We start from the raw sequence: 21,908 nt of genomic DNA, 5'->3' as shown, positions 1-21,908 counted from the left end.
TTTCACCTGCTCTAACTGACATGGCTAGTAGTCTTCAACAGTTAGTGACTGGTCACTTGTCTTCCACTGTCTCTGAGGTAATTCTTTGTGTTGACAAGTCTGGTTCTTCATGCTTACAAGTCTAGGCTCACCTGCAACACTGACACCCCTCTCTTACTGCCCTGTTCTGTGGGGTGGAAGAAGAAACAAGTTCCCATAAAGCAAAAAGGGAAGACAACATCAACCATTTTTTAAAAAAAGAATAAGGTAGAAGGTCATCTGTAAAGCAGTTTGGATGTGAAGAAGTATCTTGGGAAGATCCAGTATTTGAGGAAAAGAAATGCAACTGTTGGAGAAGGATTTGGTGTTGGGGGTGACTTTGGCTTTAAACCTGGGACTTGAGAATAGAGTGGGGCTAGAAGGGACTGAAGGTCACAGCTGTGGTTGAACCTGAGAGCAGGAGCTATGGGGAAAAGGCTGATCTGAGAAGAGGGACTTGAGATGACTCGGTAAGAGCATAGGACTGATGGGAGGATGCTGAGAGAGAGTTAGAAGAGCAAATATTTGCTGTTCAAGGAAACAGAAACTGGAAAAGCAGACTGAAGGTGAATAGGTGAGCAGGATGAAGGACTAGCTCTTACATAAACAATGTTAATTCTGGCCCTCCCTAACTTTCAAGTTCTTAGCCTGGCAACTGTGAGAAAATTCCTTCTTTGATATTGGCTGTACATGTGTTGGTATGTGACATTACAGGCTTGTGTGTGTATAGGCATGCTTACTGAATTCCTCTTTCCTGCCTTTTTATGGCATACACTTGCATGAAAAGAGGATTTTTTCCTCATGATTTGTCACAGTAACTTCTGCTACTTGTTACCTTATATAAACCTGAAGCAACAGTCCTTTGTGTAGTGTTGCAGTCTGAACAGCAGTCTGTAACAACAAGCTAATGTGTCATGAAGATTGAAACTCCAGTTGGAATAAACAACTGGGCAAGCCCTCAATAATAAAAGTAATTTTTTTTTTCATGCAAAGAGGCAGAAGTGGATAACAATGTAGTGCCAAATTATGAACAGAATAGTGTTATTTTCAAAACTTAATAGAAAACTTAGCATATGTTTGTGGTTTTTTCATGTATTTATTTTGGAGGCAGCCCCATAATGAGAAGCAGGTTTAAAGAAATTCCAAGGGCTTTTGCTTCAGCATATATAACTGATTCACTTTAAAACCTATTGGGAACATTTGTTATGTCTTAAAAAAACAATTTGGCTTTATGCTATAGAGGGATTCGAAACATAAACAAAAAAGAGCTTTTAACTCTTCTCTATACTGTTTTTACATAGGTAAAGGGCACAAACTGTCACCTTGTGCACAAAGGTCTTACCTGTTTATTTATTGAGTAAATCACTTAGATTTGCTAATCATTCCAGCACTTGCGTGCGCTATATTTTTGATCTGAGTGGATTAAAAACCTGTATACTTGTATTTGTTGTTTTACTCTATCATTTCATGTTATCTAATCATTTTAAAGCAGGAAAAAAACTTGCAGAAAATAAAACACAACTTTTTCTCTGCCTAAGCTGCTAGGGAACAGCAGATACTGGAGAAGGAGAGAAGAGCAAAACTTCAATATGAAAAGCAAATCGAGGAGCGATGGAGAAGGCTGGAGGAGCAGAGGCTGAGAGAGGAGCAGAAGAGAGCAGCTGTTGAAGAAAAACGGAGACAAAAGCTTAAAGAGGAGGAGGTAAAGTCCACTGGGAGATGTATGGCAGAGCAACTCTGTATGGTAGCATTAAACGTAGCTGAATATTGACATGCATTAAACGTTAATTTTTTTTTTTCTTTTCATTTTTTTCTTTTCTTTTTTTTTTTTTTGGTCCCAGAGATGTGTGGGTATTTCTGTGGGAACTGCAAACACACATCACCACAACTATAAATACTCTACTACTGCTGGTACATCAAAAACACTTTCCAAAGGTTTTTTTCTTGTCTCTCGACTTTTGTCTGATCTCACAGAATAGTCATCTACCTGTGCTAACATATCTGGGACTCTGACTGTCAGGCGATAAGGCACTAGCTATCGAGAAAGTAGCTTTTGAAGATGAGTGTTTCCATAAAAGGGCAAGAATTTTCTTACTGTTTTGTTTACTGTCCATGAAACTGAAATAATGTTTATTAAAATGTTTTGATTTGGTTTTCCTCAGTGACATAAAATCAGAATTTGTTGCTTAAAGCAGTGAAGAATCTCGGCTGGTTTAAAATTCTAGCACAGAAAAGAATTTATCAGATATCTTTTGAACCATCTTCATATTCTTCCTCTCTGCTCTCCCTGCTGAGATCATTTACTTTTCTTTTTTGCTCTAGTGATTCCAATTTCTGATGCAGATCTCTGAATGCAGTGTGTGTGTGTGTGTCTCTCTGCATGACATTCTGTAGAAAACACTAGCATTGCTACTGCAACTGATAAAGAATTAATGATTTTTGGAAAAGGGGGCAGTGGTTTAAAATAAAAAAGCCAAGAGAAGATATTTCTCTAGTTCTTAGATAAAAAGGCTCAGAAATCCACAGTTATTAACCTCCTTTTTTTTTCTGCCTCCCATCTTTTGATCATGATGTCTTTGTAAAAGTGATAAACCACTTCTGTATGGGATCAAAATAACATACTGCTGTCCATTGACTTTTTTTTTGAGTTTTCACTTTAACCTGAAGATTATATCCTGCCATTCCTCTTTAAATGGTAACGTCCTGATTGAACCTTCTGCATAATAGCTGAGAATTAATTTTAAAATATTTTGTCATGTAGTTTTTTTCAAATATTGGTAAGAAAAATGGCAAAAACAGAAACAAAGGGTAGGCAGTCCCTCTCCTTCTGTGTTATAACATCATTGATCTGACGTCCTCCTTCCTGAGTATTTCCTGTTGTAATAACCTTTTGCAGCTAAAGAAAATTGATCCTCTTTATGGGGGATTTTAAGGAAAAGTGATAAGTAAGTACAAAAGCTTCCAAAACCTTGTCCTCAAAATTTGCACCAGAGGCAGGAGGTGTAGAGAAGGGTGAGCAACTGCCCGCTTTCCCTGCTTGCATGGTTTGCCTGTGCTGGAGAGATCAGAACAGACAGGGTTGGCAGACGTAAGAGAGGCTGAGCCAGGTCAGACCCAAAAGTCTGTTCAGTGGGGACCCATCTCCTCTCATGGCGTCCTGCACTTGCCCAGAGATGGACACGAGAAGAGGCTGAGCACACAGCAATGTTTCTCCCAAGCATCAGCAAGCCTGTTACAGCTCCCCAACACCCTGTACATGTGATGGGAGACTTCTCTAATGGCTCGCTGCCTCTGAGTGTTTGGTCATAATACAAATACCACTCCTAGCTCTGCTCACTGAGCTGGTCCTTCAAGTTTAAACTGCCCAAAACCTTTTGACAGCCAAGGCAAGCCTAAGGCTGGCTCATTTCCCTTTCCTTTCCTCCCTCCCCCCAGGCTGAGGAACCTGAGGGAAGGTACGTAGGCAGGAGGACAGGAGAGGATGCTTGTTTGGGGATGGATTAGACCTGGTGGGAAGAAAAATACAGGAGCCTCTGAAAGAGGAGAGGGTGCACCGGGGAATAATTTGTAGAACAGGGGAGGATGAGTGAAGAAGAAAATTGGGAAAAGACACCATCACCTCCTGGCTTCCCTTCATGGTTAATTGTCATTCCTGCATTTCTTGAATTCCACTTGAATTCTACTAAAGGATCTGCCACATCCCACCTCCCCAGCTCTTCTGATGAACTCAAACCCCATATGTGTAGTAGCAGTGGAGGTCTGAGTAAGGATGGTGATGAAGTTGCAGCTCCCTGGGCATTGCGGGTTGCTCACTGCTCCTGAGTCATTCTGGACGTTTGAGGCCTTCTTTACTGGAAGAGCTTTGAACCTGCATTTCCCACATGTGTGTTTGGGGCGAGGGGGTGCCCTAGCCTGTGAGTCAGTGTATTGCAGAGTGTCCTCAGTGTTTCTCCTTTTAACACTGGCTTACACTGGATGGGGACTGGAGCACTCATTTTACCTGCTCATCAGGTGTCTGAAGTGCCAAGTAGACAGATTTTCTTCCTTGCTCTCTGCCTTATCGGTTGTCTTTTATATCTTCCTTAAGTTTTTTTTTCTTTGCTTTTTACCACTGCAGAAAGCAGTGCGTATTTGTGATAGGAACCCGTTATAAAAGTCTCTCTGTCAAAAATGTTGCATCTGTAAGAGTTTTAGAGAGATTAATCGCTCCTAAACTGTGAGGCTTGTTCATCCAGGCATCCTCTGCTTGGCTGTTTTGCATGCAGAGGACTTCTCAAAGAGGAGGTGGCTAAAGTTCAGTTTATTTTGCTTACCTTTTCCCCTCTACAGTGCCAGGTAAGAGGTGGTGGTTGTGACAGTCTGTGTTGGTGGGAATGGAGGTGTTCTGGCTGAGTTCTCTGGGGCAGCTGGAGCCTGTTGCAGAGCACAGGAATTCCTAAGACAGAAACCAAATAAATTTGTCTGAAAATCATCCTGCGTGCATTGACTGCACCTTTCTTATCTGTAGAGGTCTTCCTTCAATAGCACCACCCTGCCCTCCATATTACCTTTAAAGCTGCCTTCTTCCTTTAGTAATAAGCAGTCCCTGAGCCTTGAGTAAAGACACGTTGTTGTTCAACAGGAGCTATTTAACACTTGCCTTTTACAGTAAGTAGCCAGTAGCTTTAGGACTTGATAAAAACAAAGCCATCCTCGTTCAGTTAACATAATTTTTTCCCTTTCTCTATCTTGAGCTTCCATGCAACGTGGAAGTACCTTGCAAGTAAATGTCTAGCTGTGCACAGGCTATTGGCAAGTCTCTGTAGAAGCTGTGTTCTTCTGTGCTTGTATTCCATGAGACAACATGAGCATCACCTGTATGAGCCAGGTCAAGGATACTACTATGAATAAAAGCAGGAACATCCATCTAGTCAAAGATCCATTTTTAATAAAACCATCAGATTTCTTTTAAAAGGAATTTGATAAAATTAGTACTGATCCTACCAATATATTAATGTTTAAATGAACCACTACTGGTAGACAGCATAAAATCTAGTCCAGCACTCAAACTTGAAAGATGGATGTAACAACTGCTAAATGGAAAAGAATATCCTGCAGCACTTGAGAGATTGTTTTGGTGCACATGAACTATTTGTTAACATTTGTAAAAAGTATGCACTTAAACACAAGAGAGTGAAAAGCTCTCAGGGTGCTATAGTGTTAATTACTATATTACAATTCAAAGTTACTTACTTTTTCAGTCATGATATATGGAAATAGTAACTGCTTTCCAAACACATTTTGGAAATTCAAATTCTGACTGGAATTCAGTTGCACAAGTAATACAAAAATTGTGCTCCAAACTGTTTGAGACTGCTAGGCAAGCAGTCTCTCAATTTTTCATGTGATGGGCACGAGCAAAATTTAGTCCTCTTTCAAACACTGACCATCCTCTGCTCCCCCTGCTGTTACTGGCTGCTGCAGCAGCTCCCTGTGCACCATAATGCAGAGCCTGCATTTGTCCAGTGTTCTTTGGTGCACACACCCTTAATAAGTCTTCCCTTTCTACACACCCATAATTGTAATTGGTTGAGAATAGAAATGAATTCTATTCAGGAGGGTAGTTAATTTTTGAGAAACTGTATTGCTTTTGCATTCTTTAAATAGAAAATAACAGAAATCTTCTGTTGCTATGTGGAAGAGCCACTCAAAAGATGAAGCCAACTGATAACATCAGGGAACAGTGAGTTACTTACATACAGTGCTGTTGAACATACAAAGTGAAGAGAAAGAGGGGTTTTGGGCTCTGTCAGGTGTTTGTATTATAGGTATAGTGTAGATTGTTTCAGAATTATTTGCACAAATTATTTTACATCAATACTTGTAAAATGAGTTTTTTCCTTGTTTTCACATCTATGTCATGTTTTATATAAAGAAAAGTAAAGCACTTCAGTCAAATTACTTGTATTCTCATTGGCTTTTGGGTTTGTTTGGTTTTGGTTTGTGTTTTTTTTAATTCAGGCAGTGCTTAGTCTGAGGAAAAACTGAATGAATAACTGGATTTTGGAAAGTAACATGCATATTTTAGATATTAGTGGTAGATGGCTCTCAGTTTATGGTTGTATTCATTCTTAATTTAACCTACATGCAAAGCTTGTACATTACAGGTTTTTTTGAGGAAGCTCATTCTGTCTTTAGTGCAGAGATTATTTCTTCTGTCTGTAGCTGTTAAGACTTCCTGAATGAGGATATGTTTTTGAAAAGGTACTTAATCTGTAACATAGACTGAATGGTTTTGCATGTTGTTTGGTGATACAGGAATGCTTCATCTTGCTGTTTAGTTTTCATCACAGGCTAAATTATTAATGTATGAGTTGTTTACGCTATGTTTCCTTGTGTCTTATTGTTTTCTTTGGCTTTTTAGTTTTGTGCTAACTTAATGTTTTTTAAATAGCAATCCTTCCTTTGTGGAAAGAGGCCTTCATATTGTTCTTTATCTAAGCAATATCTGCAGAGTTTCATGAGGTTTAATAATTATGTTCTATAGTGCTTTAATGAAAGACTCTTTGCAAATGAAAAGGAATCATCCTCTCCACATCATGTAATTGAAGATTTCAACCTCAGATTGTAGGTAGTGTGGGCTTTCAAATATACGTGGAGAATCTTTTAATGTCTTTAATCTATTTTATCATGCTTTTTCTTCTTAAAACAGTGCTTTTGTAGTAGGTAGTATAAGGTGGTTTGCAAACTACAGAATATTGCTGGTCCTTGCTCCAAGCAGCATTTAAAAAGAAAAGGGGGGGGGCAAACATAAATCACCTGGATAATTGAAAATTGACTTCTTTCATCTTATCTGGTTTGATTAATGGATAACAATATTCATTAGATATGGAAGGAAAGAAAGCAAGCTTCTATGGAAGTATATGCTTCATTGAGGAAGAAATGGGAGGGTGATTTTCCTTTGTAAAGAGTGTGGGTAGCAAGGTATATTGGGGAAGGATGCATAGTAGAAGAAGATAATAAAATGAAGCAGACTGCAGAGGAGAACTGGTGATGAAGTAGGAGGCGAGGCTTGGAAAGAGTAAGTACAGAAAAGATACTCAAACAGAATTAAATTAATTTTAGGAGATGGGAAGTTAAAAGCAAAAAGTGCAAACTTGAAATGCAAAGCCAGCACACACAGGTTTTAAATGTGAAAGTTACATCAAGTTGCAAGAGAAGAAAGACTGTAGCAAACTAAATCAGAGGGTGGTGGCTTTGGGTTCCAGAGTCTGAAGCTTTCTTTTCTTGCCCGATATATAGACAAGAAGTGGTAGAGTTTTTCTGTGCTGTTGCAGAAGAGGTTGCGCTTGAGCTTTGTGATGCATCGTGCGTTTGCTCTGTAGGGATGAAAAGGAGGAAAGGCAGGGAGAGCATTTGCATGCCTGGCTGGACACTGATGGCACTGCCGAGACAGAAGGGGGAAGAAAAGGGGGAGGGAGGGCGGGGAAGCAGCTGCCGGCTTTCAGTGGTCTTTGCGTGATGTTACCTGATAGACTGTGAGCTAAAGATGTAGAAGGGAGACAAAAGTGAAGTGAGAGCTCAAAATGCACGACCAAAAGATCATCTTCATGGACATGGCAGCAGAAATTGTAGCAATAGGGTGGGTCACCTGGCCAAAAGGTAACAGGGACAGGACAGCTGGGAGGGATAGGAAGGATATGCAAGAGTTACCTTTTTTTACTCTTTGTTTAGAGGGTAATATAACGGAATTCTTTGTGGTACAAGTGGTTTCTAATAAAATTAAGAGAGGAGAGCTTAAAGAGAAATGGTAGTGGCTTGCTGTTGAAAATGATGGATAATTGGTAGCAGGGTTAGATGAGGTGGAAAAAATTAGGTTCAAAGTAAATTACCCGAAGTCATGGAGGTAAAAGAGATTCTTCCAAGACGTGAAAGAGATAAAAGTATATTGCAGATAACCAGAAGATTATGAGAGGGCATCTGGTTTTGTAGAAAGCCAGTCACCATAGGCAGAGCCCCAGGAAGGTAATGCAAAGTTTACTGGTACATGTGTAGAAGTTCCAGGCATGGTAGTGACTGGAGGTGCCTGATGTTAGGGTCTGATCTGCTGAAGGAGCTACCTGAGAGACAATAGGCTCAACGTCAGTGCAGAGACTGAAGGAGACCTGCTTGAACAGAGACTGAACAAAGTCATGAATCAGTGAGAGAAAGTGATCTGGCCAAGAGATGCAGGAGAGGCTTTCCATGCAGTTGATCTATCAAGAGATATTAGACACAGACCAGAGGATTGGTAGAAATTGAAGGAGATATGATGTAATTGCAGAAAACTGCAAGATCGAGAGTCAGAAGTGGATGGAGTGGGAGTTTTATAGTAGACCAAAAGGATGCAGCAAAGGTAGTAAGTCATAGGACCAAAAATACTAATAAGCTCAAAGGGCTAAAAGCCATTGGGGCAGGAAGAGTAGGCTCGTCTTCCCAGTAGGGCTTGGCCTGCTGAAATGTGAGGGTGAGGAGGCTGCCAGATGGGAATGAGGTACTGGGAGTAGGAAAAGAAGAAGGTGGTAGATGATGGAATGGTGGGTGGGGAAGAACCAGGTTTTGTCTGCTTGAAAGATGGAAAAGAAAAGGTGCAGAGGTCATTGCTGCAGCAATAAAACAATAAACCACAGCAATAAAGTAGCAGAGGGAGGAGTTGGAAACAAAACTGAGTGGAGGTCTTTGAGTGAGATTTAGGAGGTGGTGGAGAGGGAACAAGGCAAGCATGTGTAGCTGTAAGTGAAAGGTAGAGCAGGATTGGGGTGGGGAGGGGGGAAAGAAATATCCTTGTTCTTGCCCATCTGAAAATCCTAACTCATCAAGCCATGGAGGAGAACCTGGGGGTGGAATGGAAAAAAAAAAATCTCAGAACAGCACAGTCTGGGCATACACTAAAAAAAAAACACATGAGAAAAAAAAACAGAAGCTCTTCAATGCCTGGACTGTAAAGAGCACAGTGGGATAAAGGAGGGAGTTCTTGTAAAGATAAATAAATAAATGGAGCATCCTGCAAAGTAACCTACTTTGGGTTTGAAGTGATCATTTATCTGCGTGGCTAGGAGGAGCAACTGGCATTGCAGCACTTTAGCTGTGCTCAGAAGGGGATGGAAGGAAAACCTGAGGTCTGCATAGACAAGAAGGAGTTAATGCTTGTCGAGCATTATTCTTATACAAATTAAGTCCAGAGCACAGCAGCCACCGCACCAGCAGGAGCAGATGCTAGGCAGTGATGCAACCTGTGTTATTTACTTAGGCCTCTGTAGTGACCTCAGTGGCTTGCAGACAAAGGATACACATATTTGGAGGTAGGTTTGCGTTCTGATACTTTCTTTATTCAGTCCTTTTTCTTTTATTGCAAACAAGCTCCTGTAATCATCTCATGTGAAGCAACAGGGGAACTGTCTATTTTTAGCATGGGTTTCAGAAGGAGGAAAAAAAAAGCCCTCAACCAACTGATTCAGGTTTGGTTTGTGTTTTTGTACCAAAATAACCAGGAACGTTTAGAAGCCATGATGCGTCGGTCCCTTGAACGCAGCCAGCAGCTGGAGCAGAAGCAGAAGCGATGGTCGTGGGGAGGAGCACTGGCTGCAGGCTCAGGAGGGAGAGATGGTGAGTGAAACGGGTTGCCTGCATTGCAGATCTTGAAGTGCAAAATGCATGAGGTTGTGGAGATGGTAAGGCTGATGCATTTTATAGTTAGGGTGGTACTGCCTTGGGACGTGAATAAATGCTTTGTAATTGTCTGCCAGGCTTCTTCTCACTTATACCTTCTGGGGAGAAAGGGCACTCCTAACTTTAGGATTGCAGATCATTTTACTAGAGTAACCGGAATCTGCTTGGAGGATGCTGAGTGCTAAAATGAAAATTTATGCTCTCTCTCCCTTATTCTCTTCCTCCGCATTGTCTTCTCACGCACACAGTTAGCAAATTTAATATTCACCAAAGGACTGAGTGCTGTCTAAGCCTTGCAAAAGATGATCTGGTTTTGTTTGGCACTTCTAAAAACCTGATGGGAATTTCTAGATGACTATGCAGCATGTGTGCAGTTAAAATAGTTTGTTTTTTTCCCCCCCACATACTTTTTGTTGCTGGTATTTTTGATTTGGCTTCAGAAAAATTATTTTTATTACATAATCAGTCATGTACTGCTTTTATATTTCAAAAAGATGCATGTTTTGTGTTTTAAATCATGTGATTTATTTAAATTTGTCAGGTTTGGATAAACATGTTATGGGGAAAAATATCCATGTTTGGGTGATGATGAAAGATGACAGTTACTCTCTTTTAAACAGTGTATAAATATACTTAACTCTAAAAGGGCAAACTCTGTTTAACATCATACTTTTGATGGTATGCCATCAAAAAAGCCAGGAAATTAAATATATACATGATAATAAAAGAAGTCGTCCGTACTTTGAGAAAGAAACCAGTTTGTCTTTGTGATGCAGTTTATGCTTAATTCCAGCTCCCCCAACATATTCAGTAATTTCTTTCACCTCTTTTTGCTCTGATTTCTCTGCTGTGTAGGTGAATCAGAAAATACCCCACCCCCTGTTCTAGGTTTAGCTGCCAACACCCTTCCTCCAGACCCTGTGACCTCTACCGCTCCTGCTGATTCCTTCAATGGTATTTCAGAGAATCACAGCACCATCGTGTCTCATTTATAACTGTTCTAATCACTGTAATCCATCCACTGATCTTGTCTTTCCTAACCACTGTTTTCTTATTATTTCAGTCTGGTACTCTACGGCATTAACTTTAGTGATGTGGACCAAATGTCTTTATAATTTCCTTTTAATTTTACCATGGTGGAGCAGTGCATGCCTCACATTATAGCACTGTAGAGGCATTTCATGTGTTCTTCACTAACTGTAGGATTCTACTGCTCAGATTCTCATCGCTGTTAATTCTGTGGGTGCTCTGTGTTTGTGTGTGTTTAAATATAATTACACATATATTTGACAGTTCTAATGGGCATGTGCAGGTGCTCTTGAAAATAATTTAGTTGCACAGTAAGAGAAAATGTATTATGGAGACCATAATTCATCAAAACGGTCCTCTTAAGGGCCTATTTCTGCAGTATTTTAAGAACAAGCAAATTTAGTATAAATAGCCATGCTATATTTTCAGCCTATTGAAGTGGATTTTGGCCAAGATATTTGTAAGAAACTCAAGTAGTTGCCTTTATTTAGACAACTGTGTTTTGTTTTGTTTTTTTTTTACAGTGAGGTAGATGAGTACTCCAAAATTAAAAATGCATTGCATATAGGATTTCTAATTTTGATTGCAAAGGTACTTGGCATTTTGAAAACATAGCTTGTGCTTTCAAGAACTAGGTTCCTTCTCTCCCCACAAAGGAGGAGCTGGGCTTGGATATTACTACTGGAGAATTCACAGTAAATGTTGTTCTGCCCACCATCTCGCAGAACTATTACTTTTGTGCAAACAGATTCAGATTTTTGTACTAATTGTCGCTCATGTACCAAGAGACTTGGATGCAGAACTGATGTTTTTGCGCCATACCAGCAGTATTCCTACCTTTTTAAAAAAGCAAATGTAGAGAATTGTATTGTTTACGGTAGTAGATGGAGGCAAATCTTGCAGACCCCACTGAGGCAACATTTAAATGCATGTAACAGGGAATGCAGTAACTTAGGAGCTGCAGAATTAGGGCCATATATAGGTCTGTAGCTGAAACTATTTTCGCTATGAAAAGAATAAAATTCAAATATAAAGGACAAAGTATCCATGCTTTTAGCTACTGAGCATTGTGCAGTGATCATATAGTAATACACTTTGGTAATACTTGAATGACGTTTTTCTGTCATTCAGTTGAATAAATGGCAAGGTAGGAAATATTAATAGGTGTTGTGCTCAAACAATATTTTGGAAGAAAAATGAAAGCACTTGGTAGTAACAAAAAGCTTTTTTTTTTTTTTTTTACTATTCTCAACCACAAAAATGTAAAGCCAAATCAGTGGTGCCAGATTAGTCACTAAAACAGTGAGTTCTCATTTTACAAACACGCAAATGTTAGTTATTTCATTTTTGTATTGGAATAATACCTGAGGTCTACTCCAGCTCTACCAGACTGAAAGTAGAGGGGAGGGGGAGTGGAGGTGAGGAGCTCAGAGTTCTCATGTGCACAGTTCATTTTCTTTAGGTAACTTTCTGCTTGTGCTGGTACTGAATAACTTGTATCAGAGTGACTTCATTAATTCAGACCTGATATATAATTATTTGCCTGTGGCAGTATAAAAGATAGGCTGTCGTAAAATGGAAATGTTAAATTCACAAGCAGAAAAGTCGCATCCCAAAGCACATCTTATAAAATGCTGGTCCTCCAGCAGTCAGAAGGAGCTTGTCTCGTGCCTTACTCAGTGCTGTGGTCAGTGACAAGGGCCATGAGTACAAATGCGAGGTTAATTTGGGGAGTTTATCAACAGTGTGACGTGAATACAAATATATTCAATGCGTCTCTCTGCAGCATGTGACAAACTTTCAGCTTCTACAATGAATCTGCCAAAGCAAATGGAATCGCCCATCAGTAAGCGCCTCTCCTCCTCCACAGCGGCAATAACACATTCCCCCGACAGAGGCAAGTGAACATGCTGGCCTCCTACCAGCATAAATTCTCCTTCTGCTTAAAGCACTTCTTGTCCATATAGCTATGTAATTCGCTTATGTCTGTTATTCAAAAGAGCTCAAACATTTGAGGGTTTGTAAGTTGGTATCATAGAATAGTCCTGCAGCCTGTGTCAAAGACTGTGCTGCCATGCTGGAGATCCTAGGCCAGCAACAAATGCTCTGCGGTCTTTCACTGCTTCTTTTTCAATTTTCAGTCCTCCAGCGAACAGGGCTGTAAGTACGTGCTGTGTCTGCAGCAATTTCGTCCAACTGTACAGCTTGTGATCTTCTAGCCAAATAATGAAAAACAAGCAAACCAAACATGTGGCTCCACAATAGACATGGGATGTACCGTGGGCAGAAGTACGTCCAATGAGCCACCTGGGAGACTTCAATCTGGTGACTAGAGTTGTAGAGCCCTTTAATTTGATTTGAAACTCTGATCCATGAGAGGCTCAGCAAAAGATGATCATCTTGCAGGATTAGTGGTTACTAAACGCTACAGAGAGGACTGAAGGGTTTATCCCACTGTGAACTCTTTAGATTTTTTTGTTTGTTTTGTGTCTTTTTTTTTTCTTCCTCTGCCTCTTTTTTCTTTCTTTTTTAACTAATGAGAAAAATATATCAACTGAAATAAGTGATATTGAAGGCTTATTTTTTGAATGAAAAGAGAAGGTAAATCTGCTTTCATTTATGAATTGCTTAATGAAATCTCATCAGTAGCTTTGAGGGTTTTATGATAGATGGCTATGTATATGTGCATGTTAATAGGAACATCTATAAATATCTGTCTTATGTAGTTGATGCTTATATTTGTGGAGTAGGGAGGAATGCAGGCATGTTGTATAAATAAGACTTATATAATGGGGTGAGACTGCATATTTTAAATGCGGTCCAAGTATGTTTGGCACATTAGTGAGTAGCAGCACTGTTACACTGACATTTCACCTTGTCTACTGGGGAAAAAGGCAAACCTTTTTCATGCTGAATCATGAAAGCAACCATTTTGCGGAATGGAACGTGATAGAGCAAAATGCAATATGGTCTTAACCTTACCATATTTATTGTACAGGTGGGAAAATACTTTGAAGAGATGGAGAAACTAGAAACCTTTTTTTCAGAGAGAATGAAAATTTTCTGTAAATATTTTAAATCTCAAACACTTCAGGATTTTTTTCATTTCATTTAATCATTTCATTATTTTGTTTCAGTTATTTTAATGTAACATTGTTTTATTTCTTTGCATTTTAAATTTTATTTTATTTGCTCCCATCCTTCAGCTCACCGCATGCATCTTAGTCCAATGGAAAATTTTATTGTTTCTCGACTGCTGACTCCCACACAGTCATCTTTAGCCAGAAGCAGAAGTACATTAATGCTTTCTGAGCAGTACGATAATCCAGGTAAAAAACATGAATTACTCACTTAGAAACTGTCAGGGTATGGTTTTGGTTGCATTTGAGTAGCTACTGAAAGGAATGCAGTACTATGAACCGAATGACAATTTGCATGATAGTACAAAATCAACTATGAACTAAGTTGTTCATGATTGTGTATTTCAAAGCTTGAAAAAACACATCATCCTGTCTGTCTTGTTCTCAATGCCTTTTTAAAAAGAACATAGTTAAAAAAAGAATTAACAAAATCACTAAGACCTAAGCCAATGAAAAACTGAATATGTTCATTTAAGAAACAGTTTTTTAAACCAGTGTGTGACACCTCTCAGAAGCTTTATTTGATACATGAATGTCATCTCCTTTCATACCCAAATAGTATGTAGAACAAAAATCCCAGTGCACCATTTGAGCCTTAATTATTTTTACCAAGGTTCCAGTTCTTTGCTGTTAAATTACCTTTTGCCTTTAACTCTGTCACTGTGTGTCTATTTTATATATATATATATGTATGTATATATAAAATAAGTACCTACAGGAAGAGAGACACTGATAGGAGGGTGGCAGTTCCAGAAATTACTGATCTTTAAGAAACTAAAAATTAGGGATGCTAGTTAGTGTTCCTATCTGTAAATGGAAGTCTAATAAAACCCTTATTTTGCGAACATCTACAAAACTGATGTTTCCAGTCCTGCTATTATTTAGGCAAGTGCCTGATTTCCACAGTAGTTCCTACTTCAAAGCTTCGCCTGGTCATAGTGTTTGCTGAAACAAGGACAGAAGTTTAACAGCCACTTTTATTAAAAACAACAAAAAAAACTCCACGTCAAACCCCACAGGCAAGTGCCTGTCTGCAAGAGGAAACATTTTTTCCAGGATAAAACTAGTTAGATGATAAAAGACTGATCATCTCTGTGATGAGTATTTTCATACACCATCGTTGAAATAGGCTTAGGTCCTACATCTGTGCTTTTAATACAAAGCTATTTAAAAATTAATTCTTTGTGGGTTTCTTCTTTGTTGCAGTGTGTAGGGACATTGACGGTGAATGGCTCTAAAATTACTTGACTTGTTTCTACATTAAAAGCAGAACCTGTTGGAAGCAGAAATTTTGTCATATGGTATCTGGCCCATGAGAAAATTCTCAGTTTATTTACTGCTCAGGGATCAACTACTGCTAAGACTGAAAAAAGCCAACTCAAAATTAGATCAGTATATTCTGCTTAGAATTTTGAGGTGAATTGCTGGGACCACCTCCAGATGCTGTTTTCCGTGTTGTATTTGATATTGAAGAAATCAATACAGACTTAGTTTGTCCTTCCCTACTTGTTTTGTTTGTAAACTCCCAGCTTTATTTCTCTGTTCATTGGAGAATCTTTAAAGTAGCATGCTGGCAAGTCTGACGACGATACAATTTGGCCTGCAAACTGCTTTTTTTTCCCCTGAGCTGAAACAGGAGCAATGGTTTAGGGAACAGATCTCTCAACAAGCCACTGGCTCCTGTCATCGACTCACAAGGCAACTGGGCTGTAACACAGGTTGCAAATGGTGTCACTGCTCAGAGTGGCTGTTGACAGTTTTGTCAGTAATTGCCACCAAAAGGCTTGAGGGGGACCTCCCTTCTGTAGAAGTAGCTTTCTGAACAGCGAAGAGGGTTCTTCCTTTTCAGGAGCTCATGCTGTGCCTCATGTAATTTCATTTGAGTCAAAATTGCTCTGCTCTTGCATTTTCTGTAAGCTTAGAAATGAGAAGCCTCAATTTAAGACTCTTTCTCTAGGGCAATGCATTATTAATGTCACTCCAAGTCAAGATATTCAGGCAAACCCTTGTTACTGGACACATATAATTTCTTTTTTTTTTTTGCAGTTGAAGTGAAAATATGTAAGCAGCACTTAAGTTTCTGAATATTTTTCTTAATATTCAGTGAATTTTTGCCAGCTTGCCAGCAAGGCAGTCAAAGAATACACAGGTCCAGTTAAACCTAAAAGCATACAAAAAGACTTAATAAAAAAGTCTATAGGACTACTACAAAAAAAAAAAAGAAAAAAAAAGAAAATGTAAATTCCTTTACATTTAAGCGTATTTACTGCTTTTCCAAAGTCAATATCCTTCTTGACTTCAGTTGAGTAAGACTGGATGCACACTGTCACATGGTTACAATTAGTGTCTGTCTTATTAATAAAGCATATGCTCTGTTGATTGTTCTATATGTATGTGAAAGTTTCATCTCAGAACGCAATATGAACAAAAGCAGGAGTAAACCAGCCCATTTAAAAAATGTTCTGTTCATATTGCAAATAAAAAAAACTACCCAGAAAGAGTTGTATATGTTACACTCAAATTGATGTCTACCACAAATAACAATAACTGAAATACCTACAGCAGCATTTAGTTTTGATTTAGGTTCATTTTTCTGTTGTGTTTTGTTTTTAAATTAAGTATTATTTTGAAAAGCAATTAAGTTAGTTAGGAATCTTTCCCATGTTTAGTCTTTAAAAAAAAACCAAAACACAACACCTATGCTTCTGTCACCTTTCCTGTTTTGTTCAGTATTTGTTCAGAAGTCACCCAACTAGAATTGTTTGATTACTCTTTTTATCATATGCAAAGGAAGCTAGACCTTTCAGAAGATAAAAGAATCACAGTTATAGTCAAGTGATTCAAAAGGTATATGAGTAAGAGAGCGATATTTTAGAGATAATTAAAAAAAGAAATCCTATAAAATATTACTTTCAGTTGAGGCATTTTTAGTAAACGTGGGACCACGTTGAATATTTTATGTAAAGTGATGATCTTTTGAAACACCTTTTAAAAAAATGCTGAAAACTTACCTTTGAACATTATAAAAGTATGCTATTTTCTCCTCTCCTTTACTTCCTCTGTCTGTGCTCCCTTTTTGCTCTTGCTATTGTACTATAACTCTTTAGTATTCCATATCTGTCCTCGTGTAGCACCAGCTAGTCCTCTTAAATCTCCCTACAAGCCTTCCCCCACCCGAAGCACTGACAGAAAGAAGGCAACTTCACCCTCCGCTCCCGATGCCATGAAAGGGGCGGCTGCAGCTGAAGTTACTCAGGTGGGTTTGCAAAGTTTTTTATTTCACTTCTGGGTAAACTAATGTGGCTTCTGGTTGTTGTCTTTCTTCTTACATTCATAAAAATGAATTGCTGTCCCTGTTGTAAGAAACAACAGTAAGAAAGGAAGCCTTGCATGCATCTATTGCTTTTGTGTCCTGTTTAGCAGTATTTTAATATCTTCCTCCTCCTGAGTATCGGTGTTGAGCCCTGGTGCTTGGAATAGCAACACCTTTATTTTCTGGGAACTGAGATTTTTGGCACTGGTTTATGTTTTTGAACTTGCCTGTAACTTCTGGCAATGAGGATGACAAATAGGATCTCTCTAATGAATATGACTATCCAGTCTTGCTGGTTACATATTTTGGAAAATTGCCAAGTGTATTAACAATGCCTCTTTTATACCAATTGCTTGATTCTTTCTGTCGTCATTTTTAATGCTGTTTGCTTAAAAAATGCATTATTGATCCACTGTAGTTTTCAGAAAAGCGAAGGCAAGTTGTTCACCTTCACTGAGTCTACACAATGTATGGCATGTTTTAAAAAAATTATGCTTGGGCTGTAAAATTCATATAAGTTCATGTGCCTTGTAATAGTTCATAGTGGGAGCATTCATGCCATCTAAATTAGATGCAAGTGAGAGGACCCAAGCTGCAAACTGAAGATTTGTGTAGTGTCTTCCTTAGGTGTGATACACAGTGTTACACCCAGCAGCATTGCTCCAAGATTATGGAATCACTGAATGGATTGAGTTGGAAGAGACCTTGAGAGGTCGCTTAGTCCAACCCTCCTGCAATGAGCAGGGACATCTTCAACCAGATCAGGTTGCTCAGAGCCCCGTCCAGCCTGGCCTGGAATGTCTCCAGGGATGGGGCATCTACCACCTCTCTGGGCAACCTGGGCCAGTGTTTCACCACCCTCATTGCAAAAACTTGTAAAAAAAAAAAAAAATTCCCCTTTTCCTGTCACTGTAGGCCCTACTAAAAAGTCTGTCCCCGTATTTCTTAAAGGCCTCTTTAAAGTACTGAAAGGCCGCAATAAGGTCTCCCTGGCACCTTCTTCTGCAGGCTGAAAAACCCCAACTCTCTCAGCCTTTCCTCACAGCAGAGCTGTTCCAGCCCTCTGATTGTCTTTGTGGCCTCCTCTGGACTCACTCCAACAGGTCCGTGTCCTTCTTACATTGGGGGCCCCAGAGCTGGACACAGTACTGTAGGTAGGGTCTCACCAGACCAGAGTAGAGGAGGGCAGAATCACCTCCCTCGACCTGCTGGTCACGTTTCTTTTGATGCAGCCCAAGATACAATTTGCTTTCTGGGCTGCAAGTGCACATTGCTGGCTCATGTCCAGCTTTTCATCCACCAGCACCCCCAAGTCCTTCTCCGCAGGGCTGCTCTCAATCCCTTCATCCTCCAGCCTGTATTGATAGCAGGGGTTGCCCTGATTCAGGTGTGGAACCTTGCAGTTGACTTGTTGAACCTCATGAGTTGTGCCTGGTCCCACTTCTCAAGCTTGTCCAGGTCCCTCTGGATGGCATCCCGTCCCTCAGGTGTGTCAACCACACCACTCAGGTGGTGTCATCTGCACCACTCAGGTGGTGTCATCCACAAACTTGCTGAGGGTGCCCTCGATCTCACTGTCTATGTCACTGATGAAGATATTAATATTAAACAATATTATTAAACAGCAAATATTAAATATGAAGCAGTAAATACTGGTGTTAAACAGTACAGGTCCCATTATGGACCCATAAGGGACATAACTTGTCACTGATCTCCATCCAGATATTGAGCCATTGACGACTATGCACTGAATGTGACCATCCAACCAATTGCTCATCCACTGAGCAGTCCACCCATCAAATCTATGTCTCTCCAGTTCAGGAAGAAGGGTGTTGTGGGTGACTGTGTCAAAGGCTTTACTGAAGTCCAGATAGGTGACATGCATAGTTCCTCCCTTGTCCACTGATGTAGTTACTCTGTCACAGAAGACCACTAGGTTTGTCAGGCAGAACTTAGCCATGGTGAAGTCATGCTGGCTGTCTTGAATCACCTCCCTGTCCCTTTGCATAGCCTCTAGGAGGATCTGTTCTATGATCTTCCCAGGTACAGACATGAGGCTGACAGGTCAGTAGTTCACAGGGCCATCCTTTCTACCCTTTCTAGAAATGAGTGCAACATTTCCTTTTATTCAGTCACCAGGGACTTCATCTGACTGCCATGACTTTTCAGATATCATGGAGGACTATTCAGATATTCCCTCAGGACTCTGGGATGCATCTCATCAGGCCCTATAGACTTATGTATATTCAGGTTCCTCAGGTGGTCACGAACCAGATCCTCAGAGTGGGAGAGACTTCACTCTCCCAGTCCCTGTCTTGCAGTTCATTTTCCACTCAAGAAGTGTGGGAAGAGAGCTTGCCAGTGAAGACTGGCTGTTTGCTTAAAAGATGCATTATTGGTCCACTGTAGTTTTCAGAAAAGCAAAGGCAAGTCGTTCACCTTCACTGAGTCTACACAATGTAAGGCAAAGAAGGCCTTCTCCTTGTCCTTTGTTACCAGTTTGCCAGTCTTGCTCATTAGTGGGGTTACACTTTCTTTGACCTTCCTTTTCTGGTTGACATACCTGTAGAAGCCCCTCTTGTTATTCTTTGTGTCTTTTGCCAGGTTCAGCTCCAGCTGCACCTTGGTCTTCCTGATCTGTCTCTCTAGAACCAGGCAGTGTCCCTATACTCTTCCCAGGATCCCCATCCCTGCTGTCACTGCCTGTGCATTTCCTTCTTGCCCTTTAGTGTGACCAGCAGGTCTTGACTCAGCCATGCTAGCCTCTTGCCTTCCTTTATCCAGTTTCTTACACCTGGGGATCAAGAGCTCTTGTGCTCAATGGAAAATCTCCTTAAAGATCTGCCAGCTCTGTTCTGCTCCATTGTCCCTGAGGGTAGTTTCCCAGGGCACCCTGTTGACTGACTCCCTGAAGAGCTGGAAGTTGGCTTTCCTAAAGTTCAGGGTCCTGACTTTTTGCTTGTCCTGCATCCCTCAGGACTGTGAACTCCATAAGCACATGTTCACTGCAGCCCAGGCTGCCTCCAATCTTGATGTCACCAATTAGCTCACTTATTGGTCACCAACAGGGTCCCATACTGCATCTCCCCTGGGTAGGACTGTCTTTTACCTGGCTTACAAAGTTATCCTCAAAGCACTCCAGGAGTCTCTTGGATTGCCAACAGCTCACCATGCAACTTTCACAACAGATGTCAGGGTGATTGAAGTCCCCCAGCAGGATGAGAGCCTGCGAGATGACTGGGTGCCCTACTGTCCGTGCCTTAAGAGGTACTGCAGCAGCATATAGATGATTTTGAAAACTCCACCCAGTGCCACCACCCCTCCCAAGAACTCTTGGGGAGGCTCTGATGTGGTGCTATCTGAAACTTGTATACTATGTCCATGTAAGACATGATTGGGTTTTTTTATGTCTGTGTAAAATAAACTATGCACCCCAGTTGTGAGCTGGTGTTTAAAAAACTTCTGTCTTAAATGTATGTTACAGAAATCTGTTTATATGCCATCTTGTTAATAAAACTATTGTATATATTTTTGATGTGTTAGTTCTCATTATGGAAACTAAAATGAACTGTACTTCTAGACTGAGAAGATAAAGAAAGAGAAGCGACCTACAACACCTGGTTCATCATCTGGGATGGGATCTCCTCTAAGAAGGTCTGATTCTCCTGCTGCCATGTCCAGAAGATCTGCATCACCTGCAACACCTAAGTATGTCTTTCTTATTAGTGGTCTAATACACTGTGAGCTTCTTGACATAGATTCTTGAGGAACTTCCTCTGAAGTGTTACATAAAATCTAGTTAATTTTAGTTAGGCTTTACACATAGACAGATGGAGAGAGATGTAGATGAGCAGATATATGTAAAATTGTGTTAGTGGTGACTAGAGACACTTCGCTGCTTTTTCTGTCTTTTGAAATTATCACAGTACATTTCATTATTAATGTGAAATTTTATTTAATATTTATTTTTAAACATGCTTTTGTTTTATTTGATTTTAAAAAACTCTGCCTAGTGTGAAAAAATGCACAGAACATGAATACTAACTAGAAATTCCAGCATTTACGACATGCATTTCCTATTGTTGGCATGACCATCTCGTTCCATAAATATACTTAACTATGTGTCATCTAAACTGTCGGTTTTAATCTTTGCTAATTTGCAGACCTCTGTGGGTTTGTTGCTTTCTGTTGTTGTTTGGTGTTTTTTCATGCAGAGTTGTGGACCTATAGCATATCTGGGCTTACTAAGAGTTGAGTTGCTTACTTGTCTTTTGCAGACACTTCAAAACTCTAGTCCGCGTACCACAGCTTGCAAGTCATAAGTCTAAGCAAATGTGTCTTCAGCTTTCTTAGAACAGGATACTAAGTCTGGCTCAAATGAGAAGTGTGCTGAAGTAGTCATGGTCTACAGTAGCTGTCTTATTTTTTTGTTCAGTTGTTTGTTTTTCCATAGACCCTGTTCGTGGGTCTCACTTATATCTTTAAAGTTGTCTTCTTCTGTCTGATTTTATTTATTTTTTTAATCTGAATCTGAACATATTCTGAACCAGTCTTGATGATCCCCTTTCTGACAAGTTTGTTCCAGTTCAAAAACTAGCTGGTGTTCCTTTTTTGTTTCAACTCTGAGTGCATAGCCCTTTAACAGAGGGTGATTTTGTGTGCGAATTTGGTCTTAGACAAAATTTAGTAAACAGTCTGATTCTGGGAATTCTTTTTATTTT

General features: G+C 39.9%; 1 protein-coding gene across 1 annotated transcript in view; it reads left to right on the top strand.

The window, feature by feature from the left end:
• MAP7D2 (MAP7 domain containing 2) overlaps positions 1 to 21,908 on the top strand; it is a gene marked incomplete at both ends in the record, with an annotated part of 87,005 nt that overhangs the window by 50,133 nt on the left and 14,964 nt on the right. The window contains 7 exons of the mRNA XM_080361748.1: positions 1,557 to 1,720; positions 9,528 to 9,642; positions 10,561 to 10,659; positions 12,521 to 12,631; positions 13,941 to 14,063; positions 16,982 to 17,130; positions 20,768 to 20,895. Of these exons, the coding sequence (XP_080217874.1) occupies positions 1,557 to 1,720; positions 9,528 to 9,642; positions 10,561 to 10,659; positions 12,521 to 12,631; positions 13,941 to 14,063; positions 16,982 to 17,130; positions 20,768 to 20,895 (889 nt within the window). The remainder of the gene's footprint in view (positions 1 to 1,556; positions 1,721 to 9,527; positions 9,643 to 10,560; positions 10,660 to 12,520; positions 12,632 to 13,940; positions 14,064 to 16,981; positions 17,131 to 20,767; positions 20,896 to 21,908) is intronic.

The sequence above is a fragment of the Nesoenas mayeri genome (genome assembly GCF_963082525.1).
Source record: "Nesoenas mayeri genome assembly, chromosome: 1".
NCBI classification, from domain to species: Eukaryota; Metazoa; Chordata; class Aves; order Columbiformes; family Columbidae; genus Nesoenas; species Nesoenas mayeri.
Note: the sequence above shows the minus strand (reverse complement) of the source record. Positions and strands in the feature narration are given on the sequence as shown.